The sequence below is a fragment of the Archocentrus centrarchus genome, chromosome 18 (assembly GCF_007364275.1).
Source record: "Archocentrus centrarchus isolate MPI-CPG fArcCen1 chromosome 18, fArcCen1, whole genome shotgun sequence".
NCBI classification, from domain to species: domain Eukaryota; kingdom Metazoa; phylum Chordata; class Actinopteri; order Cichliformes; family Cichlidae; genus Archocentrus; species Archocentrus centrarchus.
Window position 1 is genome coordinate 17,575,988 of NC_044363.1, and position 19,376 is coordinate 17,595,363.

The 19,376-nt window shown below is 42.2% G+C and overlaps 1 protein-coding gene across 1 annotated transcript; it reads right to left on the reverse strand.

The window, feature by feature from the left end:
* Nucleotides 1-5,642: 5,642 nt before the first annotated feature.
* On the reverse strand, nucleotides 5,643-15,267 carry LOC115797054 (high affinity immunoglobulin gamma Fc receptor I-like). Its single transcript, XM_030753534.1, has 7 exons — nucleotides 15,264-15,267; nucleotides 12,477-12,737; nucleotides 11,248-11,508; nucleotides 10,602-10,874; nucleotides 8,676-8,936; nucleotides 7,365-7,637; nucleotides 5,643-5,671 (listed from the first exon to the last, which is right to left on the reverse strand). Exons 1-7 carry the CDS (start codon nucleotides 15,265-15,267, stop codon nucleotides 5,643-5,645), a joined length of 1,362 nt encoding a protein of 453 aa, XP_030609394.1.
* Between the last annotated feature and the right edge of the window lie 4,109 nt (nucleotides 15,268-19,376).

The following is a 19,376-nucleotide window of genomic DNA, read 5'->3' on the forward strand; positions in this document are numbered from 1 at the left end:
GAGTAGCCCGGATGTATGGCCGGCAACTCCGCCTCTTCAGATTAGTGCAGAGGAATGCGAGGAACGCAAAAGAACAATTTTCTGCGGTCTTACTACCGGGGGGGGTCTCCTGCCTGATGCAACCCAGTTCTCTACCTTCAGAGAGCTGCTCGCCGCAGCTATTCAGAGCCTCCACGGGGCGGCCTTGACCAGCGCCACGGCTGAGGATTACCACCAAGCTCAGCAATCCTTGCTACGTCAGGTGCAGCTGGATTGCTTCCCCACGGATTACGCCCAACTGCAAGCCGGTAAGCCGGTTGCTAAGAACAGCCGCCTGATTACCCTGGCCCCTGAATTTGAAACTGGTGACCAGCTCATCCGGGTAGGGGGTCGTCTTCGCCACAGTAGTCAGCTAGAGCCAGATGCGGTGCATCCAGTTGTACTGGATGCCAAACATCCGATCACCCGTTTGCTGATCCAGGACTATGACCAACGATTGCATCATCCAGGACCGGAGAGAGTCTTCGCTGAGATTCGTCGTAAATATTGGATCCCAGGAGGCAGGGAGGCCATCCGGCATCTCCAACGGAAGTGCTCTGAGTGTCAGAAATGGAGGGCCAAGCCACAAGTCCCTAGAATGGCTGACCTGCCCCCCTCGAGACTTCGCTTGTATCAGCCGGCCTTCTACTCTACAGGAGTTGATTGCTTCGGGCCCTACTTGGTGAAGATCGGTAGGAGGACTGAGAAGCGCTGGGGGGTTCTGTTTAAATGCCTGACCACCAGGGCGGTACATATTGATCTGCTCTCGCACCTGGATACAGACGCCTTCCTGATGGCATTAAGACGTTTCATAGCCAGAAGAGGCAAACCTTTCGAGCTACTCTCCGACCAAGGAACCAATTTTAGAGGGAGCAATCGAGAACTGCAGGAGGCTTTCATGGCCCTCGCACCAGACCTCCAGACCCAGCTGGGCCCTCAGCAGATACGGTGGAGGTTCAACCCGCCTAATGCACCCCACTTCGGGGGCTGCTGGGAACGTGAGATACGATCTGTGAAGCAAGCGCTTCAAGTAACCCTGGGAGCCCAGTCGGTCACTGAAGAGGTATTGAGGACTCTGTTAGTGGAGATTGAAGGAATCCTTAACTCCAAACCCTTAGGCTACACTTCAACAGACATCGCAGACCCAGACCCGGTCACACCTAATACCTTGCTAGTCGGACGTCGGGACGCTTCGCTCCCGCAGGTGGTGTACCCTTCCTCAGAGCGCCTGAGCAGTAAACGTTGGCGCCATAGCCAGCTGCTGGCCGATCATTTCTGGAAACATTTTATCAGTTTCTATCTGCCTGGTCTTCAAGTCCGGCAGAAGTGGAATACAGAGAATCCAAACTTGCAGCCTGGCAAGACGGTTCTCGTTGTGGATCCTCAATTCCCACGTGCCCTGTGGCCGGTGGGTAAAGTAATCGGTGTCACGCCTGGACGTGATGGGAAAGTGCGGTCAGCGGAAGTGAGGGTGGGGGATAAGACCTACACTCGCCCTGTTGCCCGGCTCATCCAGCTCCCAGCTATCCCGGAATAGATATTACCCTTTGACAAGGAGAACGGTGGAGGCCCCTTTTTTTTGGATGTACAGATTTCCTTCCGAAATCTGGGGGCGGCTGTAAAAAAGGCTGTTCCGGGGGAGATTCAGCACGGGAAGTATCAGGAGACCTGGCTCGCTCTCTTCCTGCTGACGGCGGAGGGATTGAGAGCCGCCTGCGCATGAGCTACACAGGACGCGGTAGTTCAGCTGCGCCGGCTACGAGCGGAACGGGTGAAGAATATCGACTGTCAACCCAGAGGGAGATTGGTGCAGCGGCCAGTGGACTGTGTGCGTCTATTTCAAGTAAGGACTGGGGTTGGGAGTAATAGCTTAAGATGGTGTAGCATCTACGCCCTGGACTGCCGTGATGTTGCTAACTGCTAGCCCAAGGAGCGCGTTATTTCCGGCGCAGCATGTTAAGGTTGTATTGTATTATATTGTGTTGTATAGTATTGTTATCTGTTAGACTGGGCTGGTGGCTGGTTTAGAGGGGTAATTATACGGAGATTCCCTACGTTTTATGTGATCGCGGGACGCACCCGTGCCGCGCATTAATCAGAGTAATTAGCAGAGTGAATGCCACTCCGAGTGCGACTGTAAGCGGTCATGTTTGTGTTCACTTCAGAGACCAGCAGAGGGTGCCACTGGATCGTTGTAAAGAGTATACCTACTAGTTATGTGCATTATATGTTAAGTCTGGGGAGTAAGGTTATTTACTGAGCTATGGTTGCTGTGTTAAACCTGTTACATATGTGATTTGTTATGTTTAGATTGTAAGGCTGCGGGGTGTACTCACATGTGCATTTGTTATGATGTAATTTTCATATAGTTAAACCTGTTTTGGTGGTTCTTGTTGCAGACCACACAAATACCCACACACCTGCACCCCCGCAGACCCATACTACTGACCCTATGCGACCACAACCTGGTGGAGCTAAGAACAGCTGTAACTGTCTTGGTGGTGGAAATAAAGCAAAATAAAGCGAGCAAGACATCCGTGTGGTTCTGACCGATCACCTGCTGCGGGTCCCAATTCAATAATCTGGCATTATTAGTGTAGAGGAGGCAGACTGCCCCAACAGTGCTACAATATTTTAAGGTTTTAAAAAGTGCAAAACTTTCATCCGTAAAACAGAATTTCATGTTGTAGTTCCTGCAAACAGAACTGAAGTCTCCACAAGCTGAAGTTATTTCAATAATTACTGAAATTGTTTTAAATTGGTTGAACTGAATTTTTTTTCTTTTTGTTTGTCACTCATTTTTGATAAGTACTTTATAAGTACTTTATGTATCTGACCAAGTCAGATTTCACATATGTCACTGCTGTGGTAGTGGGGTATGGTGTTAGCTGAACTGCAGGGAGAGGTGGTGCAGAGTAGTTGATGGAGCAGAGCTGGGTGGAGCTGATTAGCACAGATGCTGCAGATCTGCTGATCAGCTGCTTGTTTTTATGCAGTAGCTCAGACCAACCACAGTCTGCTGTTTTAACTGTACTCTGCTGTGCTGGATTTATACAGAGTGTACAAGTTTTGTTTTTTTTTATATATGTCCATCCACAGTGTGTAAGTAAAACAAACAGCATTTATTGCTCTGAAATCTCTCTCACTGACATTCCTAAAATTGCCTAAAATTCCCAATTTACATTTGCCAGACAGATTTGCTTAAAATATAACAGAGTAGTGGGAAAGCACTCATACCATCAATGTGGTAATGATTAAAATACAAAGGAAAAAGATAGAAAAAGCACATGTATTATGTATAATAACATACCCTGAACAGTGATGTTGACTGCACTGCTGAACTCTCCTGATCCAGACTCACACCAGTACACTGCAGTATGTGACTTTAACATGTAACTGATGTTACATGTGGATCCAGTCATTGTCCTACAGTCAGAGGTCAGTCGGCCGTCCTCAGTGAACTTCTTCACTCTCCACTCAGCAGAGTTTCCCTCACAGGTCAGTGAGACAGAGTCAGAGGTGAAGTGTTGCACTCTGTCCGGACTCACTGTGAGAGACGCTGCTGAATGAACATCTGGAAATATGCAGGGAGGAGACAAAGCTCACAGATGTTAGGATTAAAATAAAATGACACCATGTAACTCTCTCTTTTTCTGGCCATCTTTCAGTGTTTTCTTCATATTTGTCAGAGCGGTTAACAGGCCTGACTTCTTTATTTTTTTAATTCCTAGTTACATCATGTCTGTTTATGTCAAATAATTTCCAATGTCACATATCTATTTCCCCCACTTTATCAAATTAACTAAAAATTAAAAAATAAATACAGACATAATGACAGAAAGAGAGAATTAAATTCAGTTTGGCTTGAACATAATTACAAGTTAAAGATTCTTGGGGGGGGCACCTTTGAAGGAAAACAGTCATTTAACCCTTTAACACTGAATGCATCGTTCATGGCACAACGTACTTCAAAAGTGCCACCATTCGCCGACTCCCGGTAAAAAATACCATAATAACCCTATATGGCTGTGAAGTGCAATTTCTGGGCTTTCAGGAAACCTTTGAATTTTCCCGATAGGACAAGATAAAAAGCCACCTGATCAAAGTTCAGATGACTCAGCAGTGATACACTACGTCTTAACCACCTGTTCGTGACTTGTAAAGACAGGAAACCAGCGCTTCAGCGGCGATCACAAACATAAACTTCAGTGAACTGCATCTCAGTGAAGGACAAGAAGGTTTGGAAAAAAATAAAATGATGACATAACATCAGCTTATTGAAAGGACAGAGAGAAACAAACTGACCTGCAGACCAGACAAACTTTGGTTCACTGTGATCAGTGTGATACTCTGGGTCTCCTCTTCCAGCTCTACACACATATCCTGCTGTGTGTGTCTGTCCATCAATGATGTAGGAGTCCTGTGCAGTCCCACTGCCATCAGGTAGCAGCTCATAACTGTAGGATTTCTCTGATAGATCAGGAACAGCTTTATACCAGTAGAAGCTCCATCCTGCAGACGGATGTTCAACCTCACAGTTCAGAGTTACTGAGGCTCCAGGACTCAGCCATGATGGAGACACAGTGAGGACAGGACGGGGTTCATCTGTTCAATAAAGATTTTCTCTCAATATTTAGTCTTTATGAACTTCAAGAGTGAGACTATTTAAAAGTCTAAAATATCTAAAATCTCTCTAATCTCAACATGTACTAACAAAAACACATTTTTACAGCCTGTTTATATTCTCAGGTTAAAGGAGCTTTGACTCTAGTGAAAGCAACAGTCTGAGCAATGTTGGTGTGTGCTGGAAAGCAGGTTTGTGAAGCTGCTGAGCCAAAAAGAATAAAATCCTGGGTGTGAACTGCAAGAAGTATGTTGGGCATCCACAGCAGCCGTAACATTACAGAGACCAGTTTAAAGAAAAGGATGGAAATATGTGAATAACAATATCACCAAACTCTGATGTTGAATCTACAACAAACTGTATACTACTAGTACTACTATGTCACTGATCTGCACAATGTATTTAGTTTATAGTTACTATACTAAACTTTTAATAAATTATTAATATTTCCAATGTTATAACAAAATCAAATATGACTGAATAATCAGACTAATATAGCACGACATCCAGAGGATTTTGTTTAAAAAAAAACATGCTAACAACAAACTAAATGTATCATAATACATTGTTGAAAAATGTAAAACTCCACATGTGCAGCCACATAAGGAAGACATAATTTCAAATTTCAAACTCAGAAAAGCGATCAGTGGATCAGAGAGGTCATTTTTATTAGTCGATATGGTGAAGCAGCTGAAACTTATTGTGAAGCATTTCATCTTACAGTTTTATTCTATTGTGGATGATTTTTTTCTTAATTAAATAAAACAGATAATGTTGATGAAATGAATCCAACTTACATGATACAGTCAGTCTGATGGTATCACTCCACCCTGTTAAAAAATAGTCCCTTCTGCCCCTGCATCTGTATCCTCCACTGTCAGACTCAGCAGCTCTGCTGATTCTGTATTCATTGGATGTTGGAGGTGTGTTTAACTTGGCTGGACTCCATTCATACGTCCACTGAGTTCCTCCCTGAATCTCACATCTGACAGTGACTGTCTCACCGCTGAATATCTGAGTCCAGGATGGCTGCAGGATCACAGTGGGCTTAATGGGAACTGTTCACATAAAACACAATAAAAACAAATACAATCATAAACAAACTGTGATATTTATAACATTACAGCAGAATGACTGTAAAACATTTGATTCACAAACTGTTTGGCAGACTGAGCACCAGCATCTGTACTCTGCACTGTCAGACTCAGTAACTCTGCTAAATACACACAAAGTCTCATTATGATGTAATCTGCTTCAACAGCTTTTCAACTGTAAATGTTTCAGATTTCCTTTGGCCAGTTATCATCTCTGATTTACTTTCAGCTGCAGCTTTATTGACGTGGAGTCGCCACAGCAGCTCTGCATGTTTGATTTGGCAGTTTTTACATCAGATGCTCTTCCTGACAACCCCAAAGGAATCTGTGTCTCCTCCCAGGATCAAACCTGGAACCTTTAGCTTGTTATGCAAATGTATAAACCAGCATCTACACCATAGAGCCACAGCTACCAGCTTTTATTTATAATCTATAAATCACACATTTTTCAAGAGTTAAAGTTGAACAAGAAATTTAAGAAGACAAAGTTTTAAGTTATTAAATAATTATAATAATAATCATTAAAGAAAAGATGAAACTTTGGGCTGAAAAAGAGAAACTTTAGTTTTGTCTCAGGAACAACATGAAGAGCCTGCAGCAGGATTACTCACATATGTTCACTGTGCAGTTATTTATTTATTTTTGGATACACAACTAATTTAAATGGACTCTTCCAGTTGCTCACATCCAGTGTTGAGTCATTACTCAAAAAAATTATTACACGTTACAATACTTTACATATGTTACTTAATTAGTCATCAGAGAAAGTAACTTATGCTACGTTACTTTTGCGTTACTCTATAACATGAACATTGTCACATAATTACTGGTTAACAACACAAACCTGAGGCTACAGTTCTGCACCCTGACACAAACACTCATCCTAATGAGGACACACAAACGAGCTTTTAGTGTTTGAACACAACACAAAGTTGAAATCCAGCTCAAAGAGACTTCAAAGTGATGCTGCAGTGATTCTACTGTAGAAACCTGCACAGGTAGAAACGCTGCAGGCCTGACTGCTTGTTAACTGCTGAAGTTCAGGCTGTCTGCTGTACTGGGGTCAGCTGCACTCAGCTTTAACATCACTCTGCTGCCTTTGTGTTAGCATGCTGTCTGTGTAGATGCTCACAAAGAGCCCATGTTGTGTTAGCAGCATAATGCTGTTGTTTCTGTCCTGGATGCAGTTTGTTCTTCACCATCGCGCTCCTGTCCTTTCTTACAATAAAAATTAAAGTAATGTCCAAATCTCCACTCCTCTAAAGTTGTAGACCGCTGCTCCTGTTTCCTCCTCCCTGCACAACAGCTGAAAGCAGCTGATTGCAGCAGCAGGAAGAAAAAAAGCAGGTTTAATGTTTCCTTTCTGTGCTGAAGGTAACTGAACCTTTGTAACACAAGTGATGAATGTTTTGACCTGTATGTGATTACTGCTGTAAATGTTGTACAATAAGGTGTTACATTACTGTTGTACTGAAAAATGTAATCTCATTACAATAACACGTTACTTTGGAACGTATCACCAACTCTGCCCACATCTCCAAGTAATCTTGTGCACAGACAAACAGACAAAACAGCTAACTTGATCTGTCTCTGCTCCCTCTGGACAGAAATACTGTCATTAAACTCACCAGTTTCCTCCACAGTGACTTCATTGCTGTCCTCAGAGAAGAAAGCTGGATCTCCTCTCCGTCCTCTGCAGTGGTACAGACCTCCTTGTGAGACTCTAATATCTCTGTTTGCTTCATTTCCTCTCATGAGCTGAGCTTCAGGAGAGACTGAATCACGTCTGAACCAGTCAAACTTCCAGCCAGCAGAGCCCTCCACAGAGCAGCTCAGTGTCACGCTGCCCCCTGCTGGTATGATTGAGCGTTGTGGTCTCAGTGTGGCTCTGGGTTTACGTGCTGTAGAGGTTATCAAAATAAGAAGTTCAAATATAATTTGCTTCATGAAGTACTAATAATTAAACTTTAAACATCCACTAAGTCATTTAGTTGCTGGCACCAAAAAAGAAACAAACTTCCTGCATATATGCAGAGGTGGGAAGTAACGAAGTACAAATACTTTGTTACTGTACTTAAGTAGATTTTTCAGGTATCTGTACTTTACTTGAGTATTTATTTTCTGACTAATTTTTACTTATATTCCCCACATTTTTACACAAATATCTGTACTTTCTACTTCTTACATTTTCAAAACAAGCTCGTTACTTTAGGATTAATGAGTCAGAGAAACGTTTGCATTTCCAATCAGTGAGGGAACATTTTTTTTCTTGGAAGCTGCAACAACAGGACGGGAGGGAACAGACACCCCACACGGTAGAGGGAGAGGCTCCTGCAACGCTCACTCGGAGACCGGAAAGAGCTAGAAGAAGTTACGCTTTACGTAGAGGCTGCACCCCTGAACGGTGAGGAAATAAGTGTCAGAAAATGTAAAAGATAATAAGTGTCTGCGGTTTGTCACACAGTGTGTCTGCTAGCTAAAAGAACAGCTGCTGTATTTTAAAGGAGAGCAAAGAATGAGCGATAACTTCACTGAGATGGAGAAAGATGTAAGAAAGAGGTAGAAACGTCCTCCAAGGAGCTACTTTTACTTTCTTACTTTGAGTAGATTTCAGAGCCTGTACTTTTTTACTTTTACTTGAGTACAGAAGTTGAACCAGTACTTCAACTTTTACAGCGTAGTTTTTAACACAAATACTTGTACTTCTACTTAAGAAAAGAATGCCAGTACTTTGGCTACCTCTGCATATATGACACACTAGACTGCCTTACAACAAAATACAGCAGATTCATTAATCACTAAAAGATTTGTTTTCTTCTTTTGTTTCATGAAGCTGCTTTTCAGACCCTTTGCTACCAAACATTGTTGCTGACAAACACAAAAACAAAATTTCTTAATTAAATAAAACAGATAATGTTGCTGAATTAAATTCAACTTACATGATACAGTCAGTGTGATGGTATCACTCCACCATGTTATCAAATAGTCCCTTCTGCCCCTGCATCTGTATCCTCCACTGTCAGACTCAGCAGCTCTGCTGATTCTGTGTTCATTGGATGTTGGAGGTGTGTTTAACTTGGCTGGACTCCATTCATACGTCCACTGAGTTCCTCCCTGAATCTCACATCTGACAGTGACTGTCTCACCGCTGAATATCTGAGTCCAGGATGGCTGCAGGATCACAGTGGGCTTAATGGGACCTGTTAACATAAAACACAATGAAAACAAATACAATCATAAACAAACTGTGATATTTATAACATTACAGCAGAATGACTGTAAAACATTTGATTCACAAACTGTTTGGCAGACTGAACACCAGCATCTGTACTCTGCACTGTCAGACTCAGTAACTCTGCTAAATACACACAAAGTCTCATTATGATGTAATCTGCTTCAACAGCTTTTCAACTGTAAATGTTTCAGATTTCCTTTGGCCAGTTATCATCTCTGATTTACTTTCAGCTGCAGCTTTATTCACGTGGAGTCGCCACAGCAGCTCTGCATGTTTGATTTGGCAGTTTTTACATCAGATGCTCTTCCTGACAACCCCAAAGGAATCTGTGTCTCCTCCCAGGATCAAACCTGGAACCTTTAGCTTGTTATGCAAATGTATAAACCAGCATCTACACCATAGAGCCACAGCTACCAGCTTTTATTTATAATCTATAAATCACACATTTTTCACGAGTTAAAGGTGAACAAGAAATTTAAAAAGACAAAGTTTTAAGTTATTAAATAATTATAATAATAATCATTAAAGAAAAGATGAAACTTTGGGCTGAAAAAGAGAAACTTTAGTTTTGTCTCAGGAACAACATGAAGAGCCTGCAGCAGGATTACTCACATATGTTCACTGTGCAGTTATTTATTTATTTTTGGATACACAACTAATTTAAATGGACTCTTCCAGTTGCTCACATCCAGTGTTGAGTCATTACTCAAAAAAAATTATTACACATTACAATACTTTACATATGTTACTTAATTAGTCATCAGAGAAAGTAACTTATGCTACTTTATTTTTGTGTTACTCTATAACATGAACATTGTCACATAATTACTGGTTAACAACACAAACCTGAGGCTACAGTTCTGCACCCTGACACAAACACTCATCCTAATGAGGACACACAAACGAGCTTTTAGTGTTTGAACACAACACAAAGTTGAAATCCAGCTCAAAGAGACTTCAAAGTGATGCTGCAGTGATTCTACTGTAGAAACCTGCACAGGTAGAAACGCTGCAGGCCTGACTGCTTGTTAACTGCTGAAGTTCAGGCTGTCTGCTGTACTGGGGTCAGCTGCACTCAGCTTTAACATCACTCTGCTGCCTTTGTGTTAGCATGCTGTCTGTGCAGATGCTCGCAAAGAGCCCATGTTGTGTTAGCAGCATAATGCTGTTGTTTCTGTCCTGGATGCAGTTTGTTCTTCACCATCGCGCTCCTGTCCTTTCTTACAATAAAAATTAAAGTAATGTCCAAATCTCCACTCCTCTAAAGTTGTAGACCGCTGCTCCTGTTTCCTCCTCCCTGCACAACAGCTGAAAGCAGCTGATTGCAGCAGCAGGAAGAAAAAAAGCAGGTTTAATGTTTCCTTTCTGTGCTGAAGGTAACTGAACCTTTGTAACACAAGTGATGACTGTTTTGACCTGTATGTGATTACTGCTGTAAATGTTGTACAATAAGGTGTTACATTACTGTGGTACTGAAAAATGTAATCTCATTACAATAACGCGTTACTTTGGAACGTATCACCAACGCTGCCCACATCTCCAAGTAATCTTGTGCACAGACAAACAGACAAAACAGCTAACTTGATCTGTCTCTGCTCCCTCTGGACAGAAATACTGTCATTAAACTCACCAGTTTCCTCCACAGTGACTTCATTGCTGTCCTCAGAGAAGAAAGCTGGATCTCCTCTCCGTCCTCTGCAGTGGTACAGACCTCCTTGTGAGACTCTAATATCTCTGTTTGCTTCATTTCCTCTCATGAGCTGAGCTTCAGAAGAGACTGAATCACGTCTGAACCAGTCAAACTTCCAGCCAGCAGAGCCCTCCACAGAGCAGCTCAGTGTCACGCTGCCCCCTGCTGGTATGACCTTTGACCTTTGTGCTGTCAGTGTGGCTCTGGGTTTACCTGCTGTTGATTTTAAAGGAAAAAGTCAAACATGAAATCATTTGCCTCAAGAGGAAATTTCTTACAGTTCTGATCACACATTTATCTACAAACACCAAACAGAAATTGTACACTGTCTACAAAACTACACTATAGATTTCCCTGACTGATCCTTCTCTGTTGTCAAATTATCTTCTCTTTGAACTGCTCATATTTTAAGACCCACCCCCCCGGTGTCTCTCCTTTCTGTTTGCACAGTGAGAAAAACTGCTGTCCTAATCTGCCTGGAGACAGCTGGATCATTGTTGGAGGCAGAAATATTTCTTGTTTCCTGTTCAGACAGATGCATACAGTAAAACATTAAAGTTCAGCATGAACTTTAAGTCCAACTTACCTGAAACTGTCAGAGTGAAGGCATCACTCCATCCTGTAAAGAGATAGTCACTGCTACCCCGACAGCTGTAGGCTCCTCTGTGGGACCCTGAAACTCTGCTGATCCTGTATTCACTGGATGCTGGAGGGCTGTTTGTGTTGGGTGCTCTCCATTCATATTTCCACACCTTTCCTTCACCTTCTTCAATCTCACATCTGAGGCTGATTTTCTCACCGCTGAATATCTGAGACCAGCTGGGATGCAGTTTCACAGCAGACAAAACTGTTCCCAACAAACACACAAAAAACACACACAAAGGAAAAACCTTCATAGTTATCAAGTCTTACTTTGATGTTGATCATAAATGTGTGTTTTATTTCACACACACACACAAAAATACTCACCTTGTTCCTTAATCATAACTGTATCACTGTCCTCAGAGGAGAAAGCTGGATCTCCTCTCCCTCCTCTGCAGTGGTACAGACCTCCTCCTCTAATATCTCTGTTTGCTTCATTTCCTCTCATGAGCTGAGCTTCAGAAGAGACTGAATCACGTCTGAACCAGTCAAACTTCCAGCCAGCAGAGCCCTCCACAGAGCAGCTCAGGGTCACGCTGCCCCCTGCTGGTATGACCTTTGAACTTTCTGCTGTCAGTGTGGCTCTGGGTTTACCTGCTGTTGAGGTTACAAAAGTAAGAAGTTCAAATATAATTTGCTTCAGGAAGGATTATTTTAGTAGTAATAATCAAACTTTAAACATTTACTGAGTAATTTAGTTGCTGGCATCAAAAAGAAAACTTCCTGCATATATGACACACTACACCAGGGGTCTCAAACTCCAGGCATCAAGAGCCCCTGTTCTGCAGGTTTTACATGTGTCTCTGCTTCAAAACACCTGAGTCAAATATAGAAGTCATTAGCAGGACTGGAGAACTTGACTGCGTACTGAGGAGGTAATTCAGCCATTTGACTCAGGCGTGTTGGATCAGGGACACATCTAAAACCTGCAGGACACCGGTTCGTGATGCCTGGAGTTTGAGACCCCTGGTCTAGACTGTCTTAACAACAAACTACAGCAGATTCATTAATCACTAAAATATCTGATTTTGTTTTGTTTCATGAAGCTGCTTTGTTTCAGTCAGTTTGCTACCAAACACTGTTCCTGACAAACACAATGAAGACAAAGTTGTAACAAAACCATTTTTTTGATTAAATAAAACAGATAATGTTGATGAAATTTGTCCAACTTACCTGAAACTGTCAGAGTGAAGGCATCACTCCATCCTGTAAAGAGATAGTCACTGCTACCCCGACAGCTGTAGGCTCCTCTGTGGGACCCTGAAACTCTGCTGATCCTGTATTCACTGGATGTTGGTGGGCTGATTATGTTGGGTGCGCTCCATTCATATTTCCACACCTTTCCTTCACCTCCCTCAATCTCACACCTGAGGCTGATTTTCTCACCAGTGAATATCTGAGACCAGCTGGGATGCAGTTTCACAGCAGACAAAACTGTTCCCAGACACAAAATATGGATAAAAACACAAGTATTTAGACAAACAAAAAAGGGTTAAAGAAGAGAAACATTCACATTCTGTCTCGCTGTCACTGCTTCACTCGATCGTCACACACACACAGCGCTGCCCCGCCCCCTTCTCCTCTCAGCCTGGGGTGCGAGTCGAGTGAAGCAGTGATGGCGTGAGAGTGAGACAGTCAGCCGGGTTCATTCATTCATGCCTGTACAGTTTTGGCCTGGTTACAGCCAACAGTAACCGCTGAATTATAAATAAAGGCGACTTTTGCTGGCAGTCTCTCGCCAAACTTTCATCCTCACTGACACTGCCATATCAAGATTAATGCGAAGTGTATGTACTAATATTGAAAAGTTTTGTGAGATCTCGCAAAACTGACTCTTTTTTTTTTTTTTGTCCTCCCATGTTCCACAGAATGAATCTGTGCATCTAATAAAATTAGATGCACACAACTGATAGAGCACAAAGCCCATTTCATTTATAATACTGTAAATATGGTCATTAATTCACAGTATTTGTGTGAACCCAAATCCTGATGAAAAAAAATAACACAAATACGAATCTAGACAGTTTGGACAAATGTTGGTGGATGGCGCAGTGTTGCCAGATTGGGCAGCTTGTGAACACATTGGGCTGGAAAATTATATAGATATATCTATATAATTGTAATATTATATAGATATATAATTTTACAATAAAAACTTCCTAAAAACCTACCAAATATGGTGAAAAGCAGCCAAAATTTTAGCAACTCACCCAAAGCTCTGTATATTTACGTCCGCCAAGGAGGTTATGTTTTCGGTCGCGTTGGTTTGTTTGTTTGTCTGTCTGTTTGTCAGTAGGATTACTCCAAAAGTTATGAACGGATTTCGCTGAAATTTTGTGGAGTGGTTGGAAATGACAAGAAGAAGAAGTGATCCAGGAATTTTTTTAAGGATTCTTCAGCATTGCGGGATACAGACAGAGCCTTCCCCTTTAAGAATGTAGCCTTATTAGGCTGAGAGACACCACCCACTTTTCTCTGCCCCGTGTGTGTGTGTGTGTGTATGCGGGCTAGTGCGGGAGACGAGCGCGAGGGGAAAAGTGTGTTCGGTGGTGGTGGAAAAAGGAATAAAAGTTCTGTTGCTAAAATCCTTCGACTTGCTGCATTTCTCCGCCTTGCTGAAGCTGACCCACATGGATGAGCAAGTTAGTTACCAGCCACAAGCCAAGCGAAGTAGAAACCAGAGGTCTCCCTACTATGGTTAGGAGCCGCGATCTGGTCGAGGTAACACACTATTGCGGGATAGGGCGTTATTGTTGTCTGGGAAAGATTACTTTACTTTACTTTATTACATTTAGCAGACGCCTTTATCCAAAGCGACTTACAATAGTATTAAAAGCAAAAACAAAACATTAAAAGAGTTAACCATTAAAAAAACAATGGCACATTAAAAATGTATGTCTATACATATCAAGAGTAAATGTCTAGTTAGTGCAGGTATTCTCCAAAAAGCTCAGTTTTTAGGAGTTTTTTAAAAACAGCGAGGGACTCAGCTGCTCTGGTAGAGGTAGGCAGTTTGTTCCACCATCTGGGAACTATGGAGCAGAACAGTCTGGATTGCTTTGGGTGGATGCTGGGTAAAGCAAGGTGACATTCAGTGGAGGAGCGCAAAGGCCGAGATGGAACATAGGCCTTTAGGAGCAAGTGCAAGTAGTGGGGCGCCTGTTCTGTCATTACGTTATAGGCAGTCGTGCAGGCTTTATATTTGATGTGAGCAGCAACCGGAAGCCAATGAAGCTCAATGAGCAGTGGGGTGACATGTGCCCATTTTGGAAGATCGAAGACCAGACGTGCTGCTGCATTCTGGATCATCTGTAATGGCTTAATAGCACAGGCTGGAAGGCCTGTTAGCACTGCATTACAATAATCAAGGCGCGAGATGACCACAGCCTGCACCAAGAGCTGAGCAGCATGTTGCGTTAGAAACGGTCTGATTTGTCTGATGTTATATAGCGCAAAGCGACAGGATCGAGCAACAGAGGCCACTTGGTGTGTAAATGATAACTGGTCGTCAAACATGACTCCCAGATTCCTGGCAACCTTCGCCGGAGAAAGTGAGAGAGAATCGATTGTTAAGGTGAAATTACGTTGGACCGACTGTTTTTCAGGAAACACCAGTATTTCAGTTTTAGAAAGATTAAGTTGAAGATGGTGTGACTTCATCCATGAGGATATATCTGAGAGACAATGAGATATCCTTGCTGAGATCGTAGAGTCATCCGGCGGGAATGAAAGGTAGAGCTGAGTATCATTGGCAAAGCAATGGTAGGAGAACCCATGAGAGGAAATAACTGGGCCCAAAGAGGTGGTATAGATGGAAAAGAGGAGGGGTCCCAGTACTGAGCCTAGGGGGCACTCCAGTGGACAGTGGACATGATGAAGACAACTGTCCTAGCCATGACACTTTGAAGGAGCGTTCAGCAAGGTAAGATTTGAACCATGATAGTGGTGTATCTGAGATACCCATATTGGAGAGTGTCATAGGAGTCGGTCATGATTGACTGTATCAAAGGCTGCTGACAAGTCCAGCAGAATGAGGGCTGAGGACTGTCCAGCAGCTCTGGCCGTTTTTAAGGCTTCGGTCACAGACAGCAGTGCCGTCTCAGTGGAGTGTCCCTTTTTAAAACCAGATTGGTTTTGGTCAAGGTAGTTATTCTGGGAGAGAAAGCCTAAGATCTGGTTATACACTGCCCTTTCTATGCATTTAGAAAGGAAAGTGAGACCGGTCGATAGTTGTCGACCAGGGCAGGGTCGAGAGAAGGTTTTTTAAGTAGAGGTGTCACCTGGGCCTGTTTGAAAGTAAGCGGAAATTCACCGGTGGATAGGGAAGTATTAATTACATGCGTGATGACTGGAAATATTGTAGGTGCGATGGTTTGTAGAAGGTCAGTGGGAATCGGATCCAGAGGACATGTAGTAGGACGGCTATGTGTTAGGACGGCCAGTGCTTCTTTCTCAGAGAGAGGAGTAAATGAAGTGAATGTACTTTCCTTGAATGATGAAGACGGAGGAGCAGAGACAATGGGTAGATCTGTGAACTGACTGCTGATGGCCGGCACTTTCCCAGAAAAGAAAGAGGCGAATTTTTCAGCTGTAAGACACGTAGGCAGAGGAGGAGTTGGATGATTCAACAGCGATCTGAAAGCTGTGAACAATCTTCGAGAATCTGTCAGCCAGCTGAATTTCTCCTTGTAAAATTCAGTTTTGGCAATTGTGAGGTGTTCTGAGAAGGAAGCCAAAAGAAGCTGATAGTTAGATAAATCGGACATGATGCCCTTTTTATGCCATTTCCTTTCAGCAGCCCGGAGTTTGGAACGTAGCTTCCGGAGGGACTCATTTTTTAGCCACGGCTTGCTAGTGTGGATGATACGAGATCTCAAAGGACAGAAACTGTCCAAACAGGAGCTCAGTGTGGAGCAGAGTGTATCTGTGGCAGTGTTAATGCTGAGAGAGGAGAGTGAGCCTAATGAAGGCATAGTAGTGGCAACAAGTGATGAGTACTAATCTACAGAGAGGTTTCTGAGATTGTGACGGAAAGTGACCATAGATGAAAGATTATTTCACAGTATTTAGATACACATATTACAGCGTCAGTGACCCTATGGCCTTGGCGGAGGTTTGCGCTCTCTGAGTGCTTCTAGTTAAATATATATCACACCTGGTGCTATTAACATGAGTTTCAGTGGAGGTTTTGTTGTGTTGGGCTGGCAACTGTCAGTCAGATCTGACAACCCTGGGGATGGGCGGTGGTGATAACCTATTCCGCTTCAGTGCAAATTACGGCAGATGGAAAGGAAAAGGTCAAAGCCATCAGGTGCGCAGTTTAGGAAAAAGAGAAAAGAAGAACAGGAGAAACAAGCAAAGATGAAGGTAAGCAGAAGCTGTGTAATATTTCAGTTTCTTCCATGTTTTTTCAAATAAATTGGCGCCCTGGTGCTAGCCCAGGGCGCCAAACAGGCTAGGACCGCCACTGATGATGTTTGTAATCATCTATTCATCTTTTGCCTTTTCTGCTTATCCAGTCCTTGGTAAACATTTAAAATATTGTGACCTTTCTTTGTTGTTTTAAGTATGTGATATCATATTCTCCAAATTTAATATGAAATGTTAGAATAATTAAAATTCAATGAACATTTGGACACAAGCAGTCTGTATCTGACAATGAGTTCTTAGAGAGAAAAAAATACATACAGACTTGCATTAGAACATAAAACATACATTATTATTATTGCTGTCACACCAATGTTTTGTTAATCTCATTATTCTGTGATTCTTGGGGTCTATTTGTAAGTATATTTGTATTCTCTGTTCTTGCACCTTAGTTTAGTTCTTCCTCTGTACAGTATCTTTCCTGGTATATTGTTCTCTCACTCTGCTGTTTTGTCTCATGTTATGTTTCTTCATGTGTTGATTTACTGCCCAGCCTCCTTTGTGTTGTGTTTCTGTCTGGTTGTGTCTCCAGCTATGTGTCCTCGTGTCTGTCTTGTCTCTCTGTCCTGTTCTTTGTGTCCTTATTTCTCTGTCTGTTATGCATTCAAGACATATCAGTATTTTACTTTACTGTTGCCTACCTGTATAAGGCAGAATGTGGAATATAAAGTATTTTTTCAGTTTTTAATTTTCCCAGTGATTTTACATTATAGTTTAGTTTTAGTTAGTTTTCAGAGTAGTTTTGCTTGTTTTTATTTTTGGTTTAAGTTTTTGTTAGTTTTAGTATTAGTTTTAGTTTTTCATACTTTGTCAGGTGCAAAAATAACTATTGTGTAATAAAAACTCAACAAAAGGTTACTGTTTAAAGAAATATATACAACAACCAACGGTTCACAAGACAGCAGCACTAGGTGCTAAATGTGTGTGATATTAAAGACACACATGAACATCAACAGGGAGAAACATAAAGAAAAACATGAACTCCAAAACTCAATAAAATCTACAGTAAAGTTCAGTGTCAGTGCAAAATAAACTGTTTGAAGGAGTCAAAGCTCAAATCCAGCTGCATCCTGATTTTATCCACCACATGAAGCTGGTCGAAGCTGCTCAGAGAGCTAGCTTGGTTAGATGCTTGCTAATTAGACTTAAGCTGGGTCTGTGCAGCCTCTGTACACAAACCACATTTATGTCTGCGTTTATTCTTGTGTAGCTGGATTATGTGCATTAATTACCTTGTGGTCCTGTGCCGGTGTTTTATATGCAGTGCAAGCTGGCACTTTTTCCTCTTTGAGTGCTGCCTTGTGTGCACTTCTTAGGTGGACTTTGATGTTGTTGGTTGTTTTCCTGACTGAGAAGTCATTTTTCATCATCCGCAACAAGACACTCGCTTCTGTGCTATCGTACTCAAAGAAACTCCACATGAGACCGCTGCCATTACTTTTTGGACCAGCGTGGTGAGCACACACACAGTTGCTCCCAGCTTAAACTACTGGAGCGGAAACAATGATTTAATGTAAAATAATGAAAACGAAGGTCATTTTATGCATAATTTCCGTTTGTTTTAGTTTTGCAAACTCACAATATAGTTTCAGTTAGTTATCATTTTTTCCTTTTAATTATCGTTATTTATTTCAGTTAAGGAAAATGTTTTTTCAGTTTCAGTTTTCATTATTTCGTTCATTTTCGTTAATAACCTTGTTGCACACGCTGTACACTTAACACAACTGATGACCACCTCCATGCATTCTGGCTCTGTCCACCAATACAAAACATCTGGAAAGAAATAATCACAATCAAAACTTTTTGTTTTGATTTCGTTTGAATTAAAAATTTCACAGTTCAGTTGTTTTCGCGGTTTTTATTTAAAAGTCTGTAGCTGATAAGTTATCTATTGTTCGTCCTGTCCCAATGCAAGTGGAGGTTTTTAACGTCTGTGCACCACCTGTCTAAAATGATCCAGTCCATTAAATCGAACGCACCTGTTTTGGAGGTGTTTTTGAGTTGTGCTGTGTTGTTGAATTTGAGCAGAATAACATGAAACACAATCTTTGCTTTAATTGGGATATTTTGTAATGAGCAGACAGACATTAAACGTAGCGGTGAACGTTTTAAAGGTTGACAAAAGCCTCGAGCTCTGAGGGGAGAGAAGTTAGAGAACTGAGGCTCCAGCACAGCACGGACAGTTCAGAAACAATTTGAAATGAGGAAAAAAAAAAAAAAAGCTATTTATTAACTGATTAAGTCATGGTCTAGACTGCTTAGTGCTAGCAGATCTATTGTGACCCAAAGTGCAGCTGTGACTGGTTCTGAATGACGGCTTTACAGCAGACAGCTGCTCCCCTCTTCCAGGTACTGCGTACCTGTGCAGAATCTTTTAGTGGTACGCAGTACCGGACTGTACCGGCTTACTTTCACCCCTGGAAGAACTAAACAGATCTAGCATGCCAGATGTTCCCAGAGTGCACCAGTAGCATCTGGGACCTGTGACGGAGCTTCGACAGCATTCTGAGGATTGGCTGGGGAGAGGGAGGTCTGGACATCTCTGGTTAGACTACATCCTGGACTCAGATAAACAGCAGAAAATGGGTGGAGTCAACTGAATCAGTGCTGGAAGGAGAAATGTTTCCTGTCTAGGCTGATAGGGGC